This window comes from Ahaetulla prasina, chromosome 11, assembly GCF_028640845.1.
Source record: "Ahaetulla prasina isolate Xishuangbanna chromosome 11, ASM2864084v1, whole genome shotgun sequence".
Taxonomy (NCBI): domain Eukaryota; kingdom Metazoa; phylum Chordata; class Lepidosauria; order Squamata; family Colubridae; genus Ahaetulla; species Ahaetulla prasina.
In genome coordinates, this window is record NC_080549.1 from 75,407 (window position 1) to 94,936 (window position 19,530).

The 19,530-nt window shown below is 45.6% G+C and overlaps 1 protein-coding gene and 1 long non-coding RNA gene across 3 annotated transcripts in view; one reads left to right on the forward strand and one right to left on the reverse strand.

Moving 5' to 3' along the window:
- LOC131183850 (gamma-aminobutyric acid receptor subunit beta-4) overlaps nt 1-12,867 on the reverse strand; it is a 68,964-nt gene extending 56,097 nt beyond the window's left edge. Inside the window, exons 1-2 of one of the 2 annotated variants that reach the window (XM_058154570.1) lie at nt 11,504-12,867; nt 8,311-8,399 (exon numbers count right to left, since the gene is read on the reverse strand). In XM_058154570.1, the coding sequence (XP_058010553.1) occupies nt 8,311-8,399; nt 11,504-11,601 (187 nt within the window). In that variant the 5' untranslated portion in view covers nt 11,602-12,867. Of the gene's footprint in view, nt 1-8,310; nt 8,400-11,151; nt 11,271-11,503 lie in introns of those variants that run through there. The other variant, XM_058154572.1, reaches the window with a different exon arrangement.
- Nucleotides 12,868-12,975: 108 nt separating this feature from the next.
- LOC131183934 (uncharacterized) lies at nt 12,976-15,175 on the forward strand. The gene is made up of 3 exons (XR_009151879.1): nt 12,976-13,201; nt 13,920-14,033; nt 14,947-15,175. It is a non-coding gene; the product is annotated as an uncharacterized LOC131183934 (long non-coding RNA).
- The last annotated feature ends 4,355 nt before the right edge of the window (nt 15,176-19,530 follow it).

Sequence of the window (19,530 nt, forward strand, 5' to 3'; positions counted from 1 at the left end):
TTGATTTATATTTTTTAAACTTTTCAAGGCTTATTGTAGCATTGTCCAGCCATCACGGGAGTGTTATAAAGCCTGCCCACATTACTCTCCGCTGCAGCCATAGGAGGCTAACACATGAGCAGGAGGGGTCCTTGACTTACACAAAAGAATTCCACATTATGGAATAGCTTTGGGGTTCGTAGATGGGGCTAATACTGTGCCCTGAAACTGAGACATGCCTCCAGCTTTCACTAATGATTTACCTTATGATCTTGATGAACGTATCTTTTCTTTTATGTACACCAAGAGCATATGCACCAAGACAAATTCCTTTTGTCCAATCACACTTGGCTAATAAAAAATTCTATTCTAATTCTATTCTAATGTGCTTAGGCACCACTGAGAACTCCAAATAATCAGATTTAAACCTTGAATTAATTTTGCCTCTTTTTGCTTGAGAAAGGAAGGACTGAAGCATATCCTGTAGCACCACAGAGGTGGAGGGGAGGGGACCTGCCATGAAGTTCAGACAGTAGCCTTCTTCCCATAAAAGCTTGTCAAATCCTTGCAAGTCCACCCTTTTCTCTGCAGCCTCCAAGAGCGAAGAGGGTGTTTAAGCACTTGGTGATCAACCCACTTTCTTGACTCCAGGCATCCTACTGTATGGCTGAAAACCGGACCCCTTTCTGGAAGAAGGACCCTCTGGACTCCTTTAAATATCTGAGTCCCTTGTACTGAATCGCAGATCTGTTGTTTCCATTTCAATATTTGGAGGACTGACTAACTATTTCTGGGCCAGAAATTATGTGAGCTGAAAACATGATTTCCTAAAGGGGTTTTAAGTGCTGCAGACTTGACCATTCAAATGGGATGGAGAGCGATCCTGAAACCGAGATAGGAATCAGAGTCAGGTCTCACTTCTACTATGAGCACAATCTCCGGTAACCCTCTCAACTTCAGGGTCCAACTTCTGTAATAAGACTTTATGTATAAAACTGTAATACACACATGCATATACATCACACAATGCTTTATTTTGGTCTTTTGTTTTTATGAATTTTAAATATGTTACCATGGACCAGTGGTGAAATCTGAACCGGTTTACTACTGGTTCGCTGGCTGCGCATGTGTACTGCGTGCGCATGTATATTACATACCATGCACCAAATGCGAGGTGCATGTGCAGTGCAGGAGACTTGGGGTAAGTAGAACAGCGCACATGGAAGTGGGGTGATCTGCTGTGGCGCGCAATTCGGCGCGCAAAAAAAAAGCATTTTTTTTACAGCCTGTTTGGCCAAAGAGGTTGTAGTAAAAATGCTTTTAAAAGTAGAAAAAAGCTGACGACTCAGCTGGGTATGGGCGGGGGGTGGGTGGGCAGGGATTTTTACCACTGGTTTTCTGGACCACCTGCCGCCATCACTACTGGATCGGCCGATCTGGTCCGAACCGGGAGCATTTCATCTCTGCCATGGACGTTATTTATTTGGGATTGGGGGAGCAATAAATCAAATAAATAAAGCAAGTTTTATTAAAGCAAGCTATTCTGTTCCAGCACCGTTTACAATGTGTTTCTTTCCATCCTTGCTTGCTTTATGCATCCATCTTCTACTTCAAACATTGATTTATATTTTTTAAACTTTTCAAGGCCTTTTCCCTTTCTTTCCTCCCATTCACCTTCCTTCATATATTTGTGTGGACATTCCATTCTCATTCATTCTCCCCATATGATTAAACTGCCTCAGTACTTCTTTTCATTGGTCATTCATTTTTGTCTTCAAGACACAGTTCGTTCATAACTAATTCTCTCTTGACCTCTTCGCCTTGTTCTTCCAAATACCTTCAACAGTCTGCAGTTCTACTATCATTTGCACATCTTAAAATTCCTCCCTCTGTGTTTTCAGCTGTAATAAACAACTTGTCAAAGTGTAAGAATTCACAACTGGATTCAGCTCTCAACTGATATATAACTTGTAATGGTTCGCTCATTTTTTCCTCTATCAAACACAACTACTTGGGTCTTTTAAGCAATAAATTCCAATTAATACTTCTTGTTGCATCCCTCAATATGTAACATCCGCTACAAATTATTTGGGTTGTTGGCCAGCAACGTTTTCTGCATAGAAAAAATATTCAAATTTCCAGCCAACTTCTAATGACCACAAGCACTTTTGATACATTGATCCACAAACACGCTACGCAATCTAGAGGGCAACAAATGTCCTTGATGCCTTTACTTACTCCAGTACTGAATCATTCCCAAAACTTTCCAGGAGGATTGAAGGAGAGGAAATGTCTCCATCTCCATAACTTTGATTTATATAAGTATAATAAACGAAACAGGAAATAATTCTTGAAATGAACTCTTTTGTTACTTCTATTTACCATACTTGTCCACACAGTTACCACCATTTGCTGTACAGGGGATGGACAAGTTTCTTAAAGGCATCACTAAAGAACTCCACATTTGTGTCTTCCACCAGGCCCTGAAAGTCCCCTCCGCCTCTTCCTCTGAGTTAAATAGATGCCCATGAAGGTATTCCTTCATTTCATGGGAATGGTGAAATACAGGGGGCCACGTCTGGCCTGTATGTCTGATGGGTAAGACAGATCCAACTTCAGAGTTGCCTCTTGGATGGCTCATAAGGTGTGAGGCCATATAGCAATAAAACTTACTTCTGATACTTCCAAACTCTGCTTAATCATTGCTACAACATTTTGAGTGTTGCACTGTACCATTCTGAGTTGATAACAGCTCCAGATTATTATTGAGTCCGTCATCTGCATCTCTATAACTGTCTGGTTTGGTTCTGAACCCAACAGGACAGACACAGACTTCAGAGGATATTTTCTTTTATGTACACTGAGAGCATATGCACCAAGACAAATTCCTTGTGTGTCCAATCACACTTGGCCACTAAAAAATTCCATTCTATTCTATTCAAAGAAATCCAGTCAAATAACCACATCTGCATGCCAAAAAACTACATTTTGTTGGCTGTCACAATGCTATGAAGCAGTTCCTTACATTCATTCTTACGGTGTTGACAATAATTGCTGGCAAATTTAGTCTTGAAGCGCTCATCCCTGCTATAGCATTCAAGGAATCCATCTGGAGCAAATCTTCTGATATTGAAGAAGATCCATAATGTGACCATCATGACCGTTCCTGTGAAATGCTATGTTGGACAGCAATTTCCCTTTATCTGTTGATTGTTCCTAATTGATTCATCTGACTTTCTCACGTGGAACTCAGAGGCTGCTGCCGTAGGTCATCTACAGCATTCATTTCTGACCATAAAATTGGCTCCTCTCAGTTCACTATCTTTAATTCTTAATTATTTTTATTTTTAGCCAAGCAACACACATTACCCAAATCCACACAGTCATCACTATAGACAAGCAGCATTCAACAGTGAACCTCAATTGAAGAGACTCCTTCAACAGCCAAAAATGTCATGTACACTGATGAGTACTCATTCCAAGCTTTCATTTCACAAATAACAGCAACACAATCTTTCCGCACAGCAATTTCCCACCAACTGAAGTGAAAGAACAAATACTAACACACACACACACACACACATACGCACACACACCAGAGTTTCTGAGAAGCCAGCACTAGCATCTGGTAGTGAATTATAATAATGGAGACATTACTTTTCAGCCCTTATATTTATTCTCACCATGTTGTATTTCCATCATGGATTGTTTATAGTACATTCAGTAATCTAACTTTAACTTCATATTCATGCGAAATGTTCTATAATTCAGCCCTATTTTAGCTTTTTATTTCAATTTCTTACTGGTTTATCGAAATATAAAATATTGAAATACAAAGAAAGAAAGAAAGAAAATAATCAGAAAATAGAGTAGAAGGGAAAGCGGAAAATGTGTATGGTAAAAGGAAAAAGAAAGAGAAAGGCATTGACTTCTGACTCTTTTTGGCACAGTAGAATAAGGTAATAACATACAACCTCAACTTTTTGCTTTTACTTCATAATATAAATTAGCCATTGTAGCAGTTTTGTAACAAAATGCAAAATCAAACCTATTTAATCAGAAAACCCCAAATCAAACTTTCATTTTTCACACCTCAAGTACAAAGTCTAAAAGCAGTTTCCAAGTATTGCTTCCTTTAATCAGAGCAGTCGGTTCAGCCATCTCTGCCAACACCATCACCTTTTGCAGCCATTTGTCCATTGCGGAAATCAAAGCATCCTTCCATTTTTGTGCATAAAGCAGGGGTGAAATGCTACTGGTACCGAACTGGCAGTGGCAGAAGCACGAGGCTCCACTCACCCGCCCGGATGTTACCAGGAAGTAACCTGTTTTTTTACCTTCTGTGCATGCACAGAAGGCTTTGCGCATGCGCAGAGAGTCCAAGTGCACACTTCTGAACCTGTAGGGAAGGTAAGCAGATTTCAGCCTGGCATAAAGTATTGTTACTGGTGTCAGCACATATAACATCAAAGTTCCAGGTGTTTTTTCCAGTTCTTTATCCATTGAGTCCAAAACAATTCGGCCCTATTTTTATCATATACTCTCTCTAAATAATCAAACATGCAGTAATGCTTGTTGCTTGCATTCATATCTTTTTCAATGACCTGTTGAAGGGCAAAATGTGGGTCTTCATTTCCCCTGCCTGGCATGGAGCTGCACAGCATCTCCCAACCATTGTTCATGGTTACTCTCGTACTTTTCCCATCTTCCCAGGCACAAACTAAATTTCACCCCCTTTCACCCCCTCTTGATACTTTCTCCTTTTTACAGGGAAACAATCACATTGGCATAAGCCATAGATGCCATCCTCATACAAGCTAAACAATTCACAAGCTAATCCATATGGAAGCCACATTCATTTTTTAATACCACCTATACCATCTTATCATTTTTCAATATTTAACAAGGATATGTGACTTCCTTCTTATTTATAACACTAGAAACACTATCACTTATAGCAACCATTTCAATTCCGAACCCATAAAAATATCTAAAATATTTTACCAAGCATTTCGTCATTTCAGGTTCATCCCTGAAATTTCATCTTATTCTTAATTCTGTTCAGTTTGCTAGAGACTACTTGTTTAGACCTCTCTTCCCCACTGCCTGAAGGGTTTTTTTAATTTATCAAACTTGTAAATTTCTTTCTTGGCCACCTTTAATCTTAATACTTCTTTTTTTTTTCATCATATGACTAGCCACTAACCATTTCCTCTCTGCAATATATTTTTCTCATCCTCATTGTTTTCAGCAATGGTTTCCTTATATAAATTTTCCTTATCCACAGTTTGTCTCATGTTATCATTCCATCAAATATTTTTTTCATCCTTCCTAATAGGAAAGCTCCACCCACCCAAATCTGAGCACTTTGTAGAATAATTTTCTTCTTTGGGTTCCAAGCAATATCTTCTTTTCTTATACTCATTGTATTTTAAATTAAGGGTTACTATCAGGGGTGAAATCTAAATTTTTTTGCTACTGGTTCTGTAGTGTGGCTTGGTGGGCGTGGCTTGGTGGGGGTGTCATGTGACTCGGTGGGTGTGTCTATGTGACTGGGGGATCAAAAGACAGAAACTCACTAGCAATGTCCTGCTGGAACTGGGTTGGACTAGATGACCTCCAGATCCCTTCCAGCCCTGGATTATCTTCTGAAGCTGCCTCTAGTGCCAGGTTTGTACTCCTTCCTTCCTCTCCTCCTCCTTCCTTCCTTCCTTCCTTCCTTCCTTCCCTGCCTCCTCTCTCTCTCTCTCTCTAGTTCTCTCAGAAATGAACCCCCCCACACTCACACCCCGTTTTTCCTCCCAGCAGGCTTCCCTGATAGCCAAACCAAAAAACGGGGGGGGGCGTTTTTCCTCCCAGCAGATTTCAGGGAAGCTTCAGGGAAGCCTGCTGGGAGGAAAAATGGACTCCTCACCTCCCGTTTTTTGGTTTGGCTAGCAGAGCCTGCTGGGAGGAAAAACAGACTCCTAGCACCCAGCTGAGCTGCGCGATCATCAGAAGCTTTTTTTTTACTTTTAAAAGCATTTTTTCAGCCAAAGGAAAAATGCTTTTAAAAGTAAAAAAAAAAACCTCTGATGATTGCGTGGCTCAGCTGAGCATGGGGGGGGGCAGGGATTTTTGCTGCTGGTTCACCAAACCACCACCTGCCATCGCTACCGGATCGGGCGATCTGGTCCGAACCGGGAGCATTTCACCCCTGGTTACTATCCTATCTCCCAACTTAGCCTTTCAAGGTAGACCAGACTGGTCTAAAATTATGAATGCTAATGCTGTTTTATAATAAGGTTACTGTAAGACAATCTTATAAGTCTGAATGTAACCCCCCTCCCTTTATCTTCAAGAGAACTAGGGAGGGTCAAGTCTGAAAGTTTTCCTCAAATTTTCTCAACTTCTGTCTTGGACTCCACTTTATCTGACCATTGTCTTGGTTGCAGTTCTTCTTCCTGTTCCTCAAGTCTTATAGATTAGCATATTATATCTTGGACCTGAAGTTGCCTAGCCAAGAATTTTTTAAAAACAGACCAATACGATGCAGATACCTTCTCAGCCATCATATTTCTTCCATATTTCTTCTTTTTGGAATTGTTTGCAACTGTGATCATTTTCAATGGTTCCTAGACATGTTTCTCCTTCGAGATTTCAAGCCATAGGATCTAACCTACCTTTCTTCAGAGTTCAACAAATATGTTTTTTTGAAGTCCAGCAGGCAGATCTGATTCTTCTTAGTTCTTTCTCCCCTGGATATCATGAATTCAAGGATAACACAATCATTTTCCTTCAAGGTACTAGTCACCATGACTTCTTCAACCAACTCATCCCTTTTAGTAAGGATTTGGTTTAGGATAATAGACCCTTTGTTCTTTCTTTCACCTTCTGGCAAATGTATTTATCAGCAAGACAGCAAGAATTGTCTTGGTAGAATTAATTCCCAGCAGATAGGAAATGTAATCCCCATTATCACCATCTCACACCTCTCTGAAAAATTGCCTATATTTATCAATACCACTCCACAAAATCAGACTGCCTTCATTTACATCCTTCATCCTATTTTTAAAAATTTTTAATTTGTTAATTCATGCTCTTTACAGTAATTCCTCTAATACATTCTATGTCATCACCTTCCATATAATATGATCATCACCAGATGTATCATAAATATTGACTTCTATTATCCTTTATGGTTTAGATCAATCTAGATTTTTATATGTTCCTTTTTAGAAGATAAGAGAATGTATGGATGATCTTACCAGTCTTAACTACATAAAGCATTCTCTGATTATGTTAAGGAGAATGACCATCTGTTTTGGTACATTTTATGCTAAGATATCACAAGCACATCCAGAGCCTAGTTTTACTCCAAGCATGTTAGTCTCCTAAACCAGGATCCCTGATCTACAGAGGGTTTTTTTGCAAGCAACAGTCTGTTGTCCTCATCCTACCACCTACTCAGTACATTGTCACTCAAGCAATGTTTAAACTATAAAGTGTGCATAAACACTTTCAATACTCTTAGCTCTGCTATTAGTAGTAGTAGTAATATTGTAGGATCTTAGCAAAATAGATATAAAAGTGACCCAACATTTCCAAAGGAAAAAAAAGTCAACAGCAACCATGAACTATGACAATGTCCAATACACAATGAAGAAAGGTATACTGCAACAAAGTAACGAAAGTTCCAGTCCTAACATCCCGTCAACCAAAAACGCACAATTAACAGATCAGCCCCTGAAGTGTTTTCCTGAGCGCAGATTATTTGGGATGCCACTGGAGTCCTCCTCTTTGCGATGACCAATCTGCACACTTCTAAGCAAACAACTGATTGCCTTGGCATGCTTTTTTCATGCCGTGTTGGAAGAACCTCAAAGAATTGCACAGCAAGACATTTGTGTGCGTGCATCCCTCAGCCTGAGAAGGCATAGATAGGTGAGGCCTTGCCAGGATAAGTGATCTGCCACTGTGACATTATGGGATCCTGGGGCAAGGAACAACATCTTGACCTTTGTAGTCAGGAGAGGTCAGGAAGTCTACAGCAGCAACTTCTGCAGAAAGAGCCCCTCCTGACAAGGCCAATCTTCATTCCTCATGCCCCCATCATTCTCAGGACTGAGGGCAGATTCTGGTGGAGGCTGGCTCTGATCAGGCACGGTTTGCCTGGCCCAGCTGAGAAACAGGGGAGAATGGAGGAAAGGGAAGGAAATTGCAAAGGTTGTCACAAAAGCTACAGAGCAACAGTAGCTCTGACAAAGGGAGCCCCAATAACCTGGTGAGGGCCTCTGTCTACTTTGAACCAAGCCCCCAATCAACGCAAAAGGAATGGAAGGATCTACATACCTCCAAAGTCAGGCCGGAGACGGACATCGTACCCTTTCAGCAATTTGTCCACAATATCTTTAACCACGGATATATTCCCAGTGGCTGGGCTAGAAGACAGAAAGGGTAGTGTGATCTGGTCACTATCAGTGCCCCACACCCACATCCACACCCACACCCACATCCACACCCACACCCACACCCACACCCAGCATCCCGCAAGATCCTGGACTGTAGTGACCAAGAAAAGCTAACGGAGAAACAGCTGCTCTGGCCAGAGAAAGACTGGGGGAGATCAGCCACCTTAATTGCAGCAGGTTGGCTAACTCTCACACCAGCGTCTCCTGTCGGGTTGCTCCCACTGCCTGAGGCCTCTCTTGAGCCCAGACAGTCCTGCCCAGAAGTTGCTATGCCATTTCCTTCCCTCCCCACAGCCTTCTGGGAATACCAGGGAGGGGATCTGCATCTTCATGGCATCCTGGTTCCTCTTGGCAGGCCCCTATCAGCCTCACAGCTTCTGCCCCATAACACCTCCTGTGCTTGACCTTCCATGAGATGTGCAACGTCTGAAATCAGGTCACGAGGCCATCGCCTTTACACAAAGAAGACACTGAGGCTGCTCTGCCCCCTTAATTCTCCCGGGGCTTCCTGAACATGGTTGTCATTCCTGCTGTCCCTGCTCCGTCCACTACCGGACGGGCAGGAGACTCCTGAGCCCCTGAAAATGCTCTAAAGAGCAACTGCCTTTCTACAGCCAATGAGAGGCAAGACTCCATCTTGGCCTCAGTGGTCTTGGTGTGATGAGCCTGCTTCCTTCCTAAACCTCTTATTTTCCTCTTAGAGACCGAGTCCCTCCAAAGGGCAGGGTGGGGTGGAGCGAAGGAAACAGGTTGAGACACAAAGGAAGCAAAACCCTCTGGCCTGAGGCTAAGAACCCACAATCCAGCAGTTGCTCCTCACTCCTGCAACCATTGCACTATATCCAGCCCCATGGACCTTGTTCTCTCTGCAGGCTGGTTCATGTAGACATCATTCTCATCGGCCTTTCCCAAGGCAAAGGCACCATTTCTTTTGTCATACATTGAAGCTGCAGCAGGACTCTCAGCCAGCCAAGGTGGGTCGGAAGCAGAGTACCCTTCAGAACCACTCCTCCTGCCTACCACCCCATATATGATTCAGACACAATCAGCAGATGAAAGCAGCATGTAGCCACTCTGAACATACGTGTGTGTGTGTGTGTGTGTCTTTAGCCAAGCCGAGGGAGCCTTTTTTTTCCACCATGGCTGCTGCTAGTGCTAATGTTAGTGGTAATGTTAAGATGCCTCCTGGTCTTCTTAATGACTCAGCCCAGAGGTAGATTTGGGGAGATTGGTTTGTATTTGTCTTCTGAAAAAGGCCCCTGGCCTTTGGGCAAAGGCAAATCGGTGCTTTAAGAAGTCAGGGGGCATGCTGATAAAGCTGGACAGTGCCCTGGTGCACCCTTTCTAAAGATTCACGGGACCGTCAGAACACTGTGCATAATTTCTGGTCTTCTCATCCTCAAAAGTATCTTGAAGAAGTGAAATAATGCAGAAAAGGATGATCCAAATGATTGGGATATTGATGCTTTGCAGTATGTAAAGGATCTAAAATTATATCTAATGTGAGTCAATCAAATGAAGTAAAGCATTTTCTCTCCCCCTAAAAGAAGAGAGCTCATGGAAATCATCTCATGACACAGGAATGTGGCAGGAGGTTTGAACCCGACTAGAGGGATTTTATCTTCAAGCATGAAATCCATGGGATTTGTTACTGGAAGGCCGAGGCAGCGCTGGCCAGTTTTTAAGAGATTGGAGAAATCATGGAAGTGGAATACTCAAGTCCTGATGGCACTATACTTCCTCACTAGGTGCAAGCACTGCCTAGTTCTGAAGACCATGGCAGTAATAAAGGTCTGATGTGATTTGATAATTCTACAGATCAGTTTTCACAGCTCAAGTCCCCTTTGGTCTTCCAATGGGAACCAAAGGCCCAATCCTGCAAAGCTCTCCTAAGATGTTATGCTATATGGAATCCGCTTCCAGCTCCTTCTGACATCATCTGTCCCTTAATACAGGGTCCTTCGTCCACCTCTTTCATGCAACTTTGAGCATTTTGAAAAGATACCGAAAGAGGCCGATGATGATGGGCTAAAGATTGCTCTTTACCAGGATTTCCCCCCCTTAACCCTAACCTGAGTATCATAGGAATGGCTCAGAAGAAGATGCGCCAGAATGGGCCTGCTGTGATACATGCAAGCTTCTGAATTGCACAGAGATCTTATTCAGATAGGAGGCTTACTAGACTACCAGTTCTTCCCCAACTGATTTGGCACATGGACAGCTCCACTTTCCAGTTCAGATTTTCACTTTTTTGACTGCCTAGATGTTTTGTATTATGTCCAAAGACAGCCTGATATGAGAGAAGAGCAGAAGGACTTGAACTCAAGGCCTGCCCCATTGTCTTGTCTCTGGTCAGAAGAGCAACTTAGGGGAAGAGGGTGGACTCCCCTTAACTAGCAAAAGAGCTTCTGCTCCTGGCCAGTTCTGCAGAAGACTCTTCATATCCCTTCCAAAATTGGGGGAGGCATTTCTTTGGGCATCGATCTCCGTCTAAACCCAATACACACACAATCTATTTATAGTCAGGTTCCAATTCCCCCCTGGGTACCAGCAGGGCCAACGGCTGGAGAGCTCTGTCTCTTGAAGGAATTTGAACCCTGGAGAGAAATGCGGCCTCCAGGTCCCGATCCCTCTGGCTCTCCCGGTTAAGCTGGCAGGCAGAGGCAAACGACACGCCGGCGATTCGAGCCCGGCGTCGGATCGCTTGCAGACGAGAGCCAACCTGGCAGGGCAGCGCTGTGCTGGCGCCGCTTCTGCATCGCCGCCGATCCCCATCCCCATCTCGCCGGGCGCCAGCAACTCCCTCGGGGTCCAGAGGCGCAAGAACAGCGGCGATTTGCTCCGGCGGCAAATGGCCAGCAGCAATTTCTTCCCGCTGGCCCCTCCCCGCCAGAGGCCTCCTTCGGGGTCACCCTCTTCTGCCTGCTCCGTCGATCGGCCGGCCGGCTGGCTGCTGTCCCCCGCGGGACTGAGCGGGTCCCCTTATCGGCAATTCGAGGGTGGCGCAAGAAAGCAATGCGGGAGGGGGCCTCTGCAGCCCAGCCTCGCCTCCCCGATCCGACGTCGCTTCTTACCTTTGGGCGCAGCAGGCTAGACAAAGAGCTGCCAAAGCAGAGACGAATCCAGTCAGCCTGCGTGCCTGAAATCTCCACATTTCCACCTCCAGGACCATGGAAGGGAGGGAAGGGGGAGGGCGGAAGGGGTGGAAGGGAGCCGCGCTCGTCGCCCTCCTCGGCGCGCAGGAAGGGCCGGTGCCCGCGACCGATATCCTGGGTGCCCGACGTCGGGGTGCTGCGGCGGCTGCTTTTTAATCACATGAAGCATTTAAACATTGGGGAGGCAGGAAAGGAGAAACCGGGAGGGGAGGGGCGCACGGGAGGGTCCCTCAGCGCCGGCCCGACACTCCACTTCTGGCCCCCAGCAGCGGCAATTGCGGCAACAGCAGCATCCTCGGTTGCGCGAGAGAGCGAGCGAGCGAACGAGCGAGCAAGCTCTCCTGTGGCGGCAGAGCAGGTCCCTCGGGAGCGAGCAGAGACAAACGCTCGCGAACGGCCTCAGTGAAACGTAGACTCCGTTCTCGCGGGCGGCGGCGGCAGCGGCAGCAAGGGCTGAGAACGGGAGGCAGGGTGGGAGGGAGAGTGGGCGGGGGACCGCGGAAAAGAGCCTTCAGACGAGCTACCGCGCTGCCTACTGGGCGCCGCTACGCCGCCATCCGGCCGTGCAGAGGTTCGCTCCTGCCTGCTCGCCTCCTTCGGGACTGGGGCGGCGGACCAAGAGGAGACGAGGTCTACGCGAGCAGTCGGGCAGCGGCTGGGGAAGAGCGGCGAGCCACGCACCGTTCGGGCTCACAGCAGCCCCCTCCCGCCCCTGCCTGGGTCCCCCTTCCCTATTTTTAGAAAGGGTCTGCCTGCGCACTTGACTCGCTCCCACCGGGTAGCATTTGCAGAGCAGGAGATGCGGAAAGTGATTGGCACGGATGAACTGTAACGGGAGGGGCTGCAAGAAGCCAGCAAAAAAGGAAAGGGAGGCGGGGGCGTTTCCAGGGAGAGGAGGAAACGCCGCCCCCGCATGCGGATGAACAGAAGATGGTTCCGCGGATTTTCCCCGACCCACACCAACTCCGTCACGAGGAGGGGGAGGGGGAGGAGGGGCAGAAGGAGCCGGGGGCAAAGAGAGCGGGAGCCCAACTCCTTCCTTCGCTTCTGCCCAACCGCCGAACCCGACAAAGCTCTTCTCGGGCTGAGGTCCTTCCTAGCGCCGCCCCCCCGGAGGCTTCGAGAACGCCACCCGCACTTGGGTATCCTAGGGACCATTCCTCCCTCATCTACCTATTTTCCCTCGATCTAGCTCGGGTTAAACTCTCTCGGGCTTATCCGGCGGCGACGGCAGTGCTAGCTTTTCCTGCTTAAATCGACCGAGGGCCATCGTGTGTGATTCATTTCCCTTTCTTCCCCACCATCTCACCCTCCCTACTCCCCACTTTTGAGGGAAGAGCGCTCATGTGACCACCGATCCTAACCAGGCATTGGTAGATTCCTGGGTTATGTGCTTGTATCTCAGCGAGCAAATCAAGAAATGCGGACCATTGGCCACTCATAAGCCAATCAGACATCCTCGGCAGTATTTCCCCATCACCACAGTGACGATAGTAGATGTGGTTAGTCAGCCCAGGAGAACACCCTGCTAACAACCCCGCAAGATGCCACACTGATAGCATCGAGAGCTGAGTTAGAGTCAGGATCCGTCAAAAGGAGAAGCCCTTCCGTGCCGGTGTAAGTACTCCTCTCCCTCCAGCTAGCCACCTACGAGGGCAAGGGGCTCGTGCCCTTCAGCGAGAACAGAGAGCAGGAGAAGGGCTGTGATGCTCTCCTCCCGCGGGTGGGCAAACTGGCTTGGCTCCAGGGACAAGGCACGACATGCTGAGCAAGAAGAGCCCCCATTTCCAGGGAGACCACGGCTGGGTTCCTTGATAGATTTCTTACTTCAACAGATCTCCTTCCTCAGGTCTGGTTGGGCATTGCACCACTCCCTACACGAATTTCAGGAGAACCAGACAATCTAGGATAAATTGGATGCATTTTCATTTCCGTTGATGTCTGGACATGTTTTCTAATATTTTCCCGTTTCCATTCTAAAATAAACAAACCAACCCTGACCTCCTCCTCCCCCTATGGCAAGGGCTGCCAAACTGATGCCACAAGACTCCCTTTCTAACCATAGACCCAGAAGTAGGAGGGAGGGGGTCGAAGCTCATGTAGGCTAACCTGCCCGAGGATGGGATTTATGCTACAGCAAGCCCACCAGCTGGGCTACTCCATGCCACTATCCTACTCTGAGTGCCCTTTAGGTACATGGGGAGGGAATCCATAAGAAATGGTGGACCAGATTCAGAAAGGAGAGGTAGCTGAACAGTCAGCTTTGTGTGTGCGCGCATGTGTGCGTGCACATGCATAGGCACACATGAGTAAGTACAACCGTATGTTTCTACAGGGCAGGGAACAGAGAAGAAAACTATCTGCCTGATACAAGGACGTTGGAAGTCCCTGTTCCTGAACTTATTTAAGGAAAAGCGCCTTTGTTCAAATGAAGCCATGGGGCTTCTTGGTAAGAGGTGCACCTTAGTGAATTTCCATCTTCTTTCAGCTCTCCTTAACTCAGAAAGGGAAGAATTCCAGGACGGAGGATTTTGCTGTTCAGAGAAGACCCTCCCTGATTGCTGCTCAATTAAACATTTTTCGCCAGTCTCTTTTTTTCTATTTTCTATTTATCTATTCTGTAAACACACTTGGCCAAATAAAGTGTCCTGTCTTGTCCAATCCTATCCTATCCTATCCTAAATTTCTCTTTCCTTTCTTCCAAAATTACATCAGGATACTTTTGCACTAATTCAAATTATATCTATATCTTCTGTGACTTCTCCCTAAGCTCTAATGAATGTGAAAACTCTTGAATGTGAAAACGCCTGCATCTCATTTCTGTCAGCTATACTATCTTTTGAGGTATGGTCAGTGAATATATGTAAATAATTTGGTTTACTGGGTCACTGGTTCCTGTTTAATTCATCCCTGTTGCTACTCAGGAACCAATTCATCTTGATGTCAATGTTTTCTTACAAGGGCACTGAGCTTTTCACCAATGTGGGGGGAGGCATCTCCTAGGTTTGGTGGTGAATGCAGTTCCCTTCCATATGAGTGGGGAGATTACAGTTATCAGCACTGTCTTGCCTTGCTGACCTGGAGGGAGGATTAAGGGGAGGAGGGAGGAGAGGACCCATCTCTTTCCTTCTCCTGTTCTGAAGCCAACTTAGGACCTGAGACAACTTGGCCCTCAGGGCTGGGCAAATCATGCCCTTCTCTGCCAGTTCAGGGATGGGAGGAATGCATATTATCAGGTGGCCAGGGAGAGCCCTTCCCCATCTTTCCTCTCTCAAGCTGGGGGTGCCCAGAAAAGAATCCCCAGAAAATTTCTCTCTTCTGGCATAGCCTCAATGTCTAAAATTGTGTTCCTTCCTTTCCAGAAGTAGCTGTGCACCCATCTACCTGGAAATTCGGGAGAGTGGGGACGTCTCCTCAGATGCCCCTGGGAATATATGCAGGCTTTGTCAGATCATGCTGCATTATTGCTTTTTCTGCATTCTTATATTTTTATGAATGATTCTAATTCCCTGATCTGGAATATTAAGGGATTCACTCTCCCTTAATACACACCTCTATTTTCCCTGTTTTGTTTCCAATAAAGCAATGACTCTTTCCAGGCCTTTATCTGTGTCTTTTGAAGTATCGTATTTTCTAAACCACATTCCCCACTGGAAGATCCTGCAGGGGTGTGTGTGTGTGTGTGTGTTTGTGTCAATGGTGAAATCCAATTTTTTTTACTACCAGTACTGTGGGCGTGGCTTGGTGGGCATGGTGTGGCTTGGTGGGCATAGCAGGGAAATGATACTGCAAAATCTCCATTCCCATTACACTCCAGGGGAAGGATACTGCAAACTCCCCATTCCCTCCCCACTTCTGTGGGAAGGATATTGCAAAATCTTCATTCCCTCCCCACTCTGGGACCAGCCAGAGGTGATAATTGCCGGCTCTCCAAACCACTCAAAATTTCCGCTACCGGTTCTCCGAACTGCTCAAAATTTCCGCTACCGGTTCTCCAGAACCTGTCAGAACCTGCTGGTTTTCACCCCTGGTTTGTGTGTGTGTGTTCAATTTATACGAAAACCTCTGCAGTGGAGCTGACAGGCTCCGGCTTCCCAAATTGCCCAGGGGCCACAGGGCGCATTGGGGAAGCTCCCAGACCTAAACACAATCCTTCCCCACAACTAACATTTAGGATATCACTCCAGAGGAGGTAGCTGGGGCATGAGTTGAGCGTCTGGGACCCATGTTAGTGTACCCATCCACCCATCCCTGGGCAAAAGTTCAGACATCACTTGCCGAGACCCCATGCCAAAAGTGGGAGGGAGAGAAAGGTAACAGGCAGCCAGTGGCTGCCCCAGCTAGAAAAAGAGGCAGGCCTGCCAGAGCTTGGCTGCTCTTGCCTGGCCCTCCCAGGGCAGCAGCTGCTTCTCCTTCAGTTGCTTTTTTTTTCTTTTGATGTTGCTCTTCCACGACAGTTTTGGTGGTGCAGCCAGGTTTGTGGAAGGCATGAAACAAAGTGCCCCAAATCCCAAAGCATCCATCCCTCTCCTTGTGTTTTTCAGTTAAGGAAATTATAAAGAGCCACCATTCTGCCTGATCCTTCTGAACCTGTCTGTTGTACCTCTAAAATCATCCAGGATGCTGGTGATGAATTCCACAGAGTTAGTCTATGAACTGTGTATAAGAAAATAAACCCTTTTGCAAGTCCCTGGGTCTTTTTATTCTGCAGACACTTACTGATGTCAGACTCTCTTGCTGATGCTACCTGTGATAACACGCCTATACACAACTACACGCGGAAGCCAGTGAAATATATGACAATCTGCTGAGTCTGAAGTACGTTCCTCTTTGCTACACTGAATTAATCCACATTAAACTTGGGAGGTTGACCCTTTGACACCCATCCCTGCTATATCAGAGTAATGTGGCCTCATTAACATATTAGCGAACATGCTTTGCAGAACTAGAAAACTCTGCTGCCTGAAGGGAATAAACTTTACCATGCGAGGAAGATACTCCAAGAGATTTGGGTCTGATATTGTTTTTCAATTTTCCTTCTATAGCTTTCTTTCTTTTAAAATCTTTAGTCAGGATGAGCTAAACTCATGTTAGAGGAGAAGAACCTCTCTTCTGATTTCCAAACAAAGACAGTTACAGATGCAGTTGTGAATACTTTTTCAGTTAGATTATTAAATGTATTGTTCTTATGAGAACCTGAATGAGTAAGTCTGAAACTCACAAGCTACAAAGAGAGAAGACAGAAATCAGTCTCGTCATTTAATTGCAAGCTTTAATCATAATTTCATTGATATTCAAGGACCAATGCTGTAATTTGTATGTACTTGCTTAATTTTATTCCACCATACTCCTGTGGATTCCTAGCCATTTACAATAGAAATGTGAGGTCTCCTGCCATTCTCGACTGTACTTTTCAAGTCAGTTCCAAATTTTCTATTTCTTCCTGCAATCTGCTTTGGGATCTACACACAACACTCATTCATTAGATCTCCTACAATGTTACACTTCCTATCATGCTAAGGTTAAAATATTGGCAAAGTCTAACTGATATTCCTTTCTTCTCATTCTTATGACCAGAGGAATAGGAAAAGGCATTGTGAAGGAGACAATGGCTTGACACAATGGCTACTATTCTGTCACAATGGCTGTCGGTGGGTGCTGCCATCCCAGCTTGAGGTCTTAAGAATGTCCCTCTCTTCCCCACTTTGTGATTCTACCATTGCTCAGCTTATTTTTCACACGCATGACAGCATGACATGGCTTATACTATAGCAGTAAAAGGGCTGCTAAATACATGTCCGCAATCCCTTGGAGAACTACATTTCTTCATACAGTATAATGCTTGTTTTTCTTTTTGGGGTGTGCTTTATTGTGCCTTTACAGGATACATTTGGCAACTAGAGGGCAGCAGAATCTCAACTACTATAGTACCAAAGCTGCCCTCCTCTGAAGTTTGATTCAGTAGAAGGAGCTGATGAGTGATTTCCCCCTCCCCCGCCCCTGCAGCTGGCAGGAGGAAAAGAAGGAGGCCAGATTTTAGATGGAGCATGGAAGAGGCCAGCATTCTTTCAAGAAATTGGAAGAACTGGATGAAGCTCGAGATGGATAAAAACACAATTAGGAATTGCGATGAGCAACTTATCACAGGGGAATTGCACTGCTTTCATGGACTGAGGTCAAATCTTCAGAGCTAGAAGAACAGCACCCCAAAGGAATGAGCTGGTGGTATCCTTGAAGAAATGCTGGCAAGTGGGTGAGGTGCCTGGAAGATGGCACAAGGAACCCCACCCCACAGGAAGAGTGCAACTCTGTTTCATGGAGATTGCCTTTTCCCTTCCCTTCTTTTGTCTGCCACTGAGTGAGTAAGGAGGTAACCTGAGCCTCTTCCTAACACTGTCTTTTTTCTTGGAGTTTAAGGAATGCTTCTGCCCTTTTTGGTTTTTAATGGCTTCTGAATATTTCCCTGAAAGCCATCTTCATATCTCCTGTGCTATATAAAAAGGAAAAGGTGTTCATGTGTTCAACAAATTGGGCAGCAGACAGCTTGGTTTGGATGCCTGGGGAAGTTGTAGAGCAGCTGTAAGAAGCTTAATTTAATAGATTTTGCCAGACTACCATCAGACTATCATCACTCAGGCGATGGACTAAGTAACTGTGTTGATCATTTGTACAGAACACACTTGGTTGCAGCAAAACATATGAAGATTAGTGGAGCCAGGAAGGCAGCTGCCTCCAGTTGTAGAGCTCCCAGGCCTCCTTCACACCCCATTTCTTGCCACAAACCTTGAATATATGGAGCGAGGAGCCACTCTTGCCACTGCTCTGCCAGTTCTGAGCTAGTTTGTTCTGCATTCTGTAAGACTGCAACATGAATACTTCACTCATTTTGCACATCATCTTTAAAGCAATTGTTGATATCAATATGAACAGCTACAGCAAATATTTAAAGTTCAATCAGTTTTTAAAAAAAAGGAATGAAGTACTTAATCAGCTTGGATCATATTGAGAGGGGCAGGCAAGTGTGCCGGGAAGCTTCAGGAGGTGGTTGGAGAAGGAGAAGATGGGCTCCTGGGTCTGTTTTTCCCCTTTCTCCATATGGGCTCTTGAAAGTCCCAGTCTACAACAGGAAAGTCTAGTGCCTGTTGGAGAACAGCAACAGAGCCATCCCTCACAAGTTCTAATGCAGATGGAGTATGTTTGCAACTGCAACCACGAATTGTTGTAAATGTCTGCAATAAAAACTAAACAAATCCTGTAGTAAACACTTCAGCTGCATTTTAAAATGCTGCCTTCCAAGCCAGCACAAACATTGTCTGCTCTATGAAGGGGCTGATCTTCCTCAGAGGTGACAGACCGTCCTCCAGATTATGGGAGCAGAGATGGAGTTGGACATACTATGAAACCCCCACAGCGGTTTCTTTAACTTATGATTAAACCAGGTGATCCTTCATCCTTGAGAAATGTGAAGTATCAACTATTCAGAATGAAGACTAGGGTGCAGATCTGTCTTTCAGACCACCATGGTGAGGTGGGATCCATCTCAGTAAAACTGTAGATAGGTTGCTATGGAAATTGACTAATGAAATCCTTGGCATCGATGAGCTTTGACAATGCAGTTCAAAAAAACCCTCCAAAACCCCAATTCAGAGTAATGTGTGCGGGTTGGGGGAGGCAATGAAAGAAGCAAGTTCCAAGTTGTGCCATCTTCTTCTTAATAGGGGAGGGGGTGCACTCAGTGGTTGAGAAGTCTCTCAAGGGCGTTGCAGGGACCTGCTCCAATTGGGCAACATGAAAGCAACAGGAAGGTCTAGGTGGGGTTTCCAAGATAGGATGCAGAAGGAGCACACCTACCCACCCAGGGAGCAGGATCCTTCCCAAAGGCTCTGCCCTATTCTCAGGCTCAAACTCCTCCAGGTTCAGGCTTTCCAACTGCACAGCATCCGTTT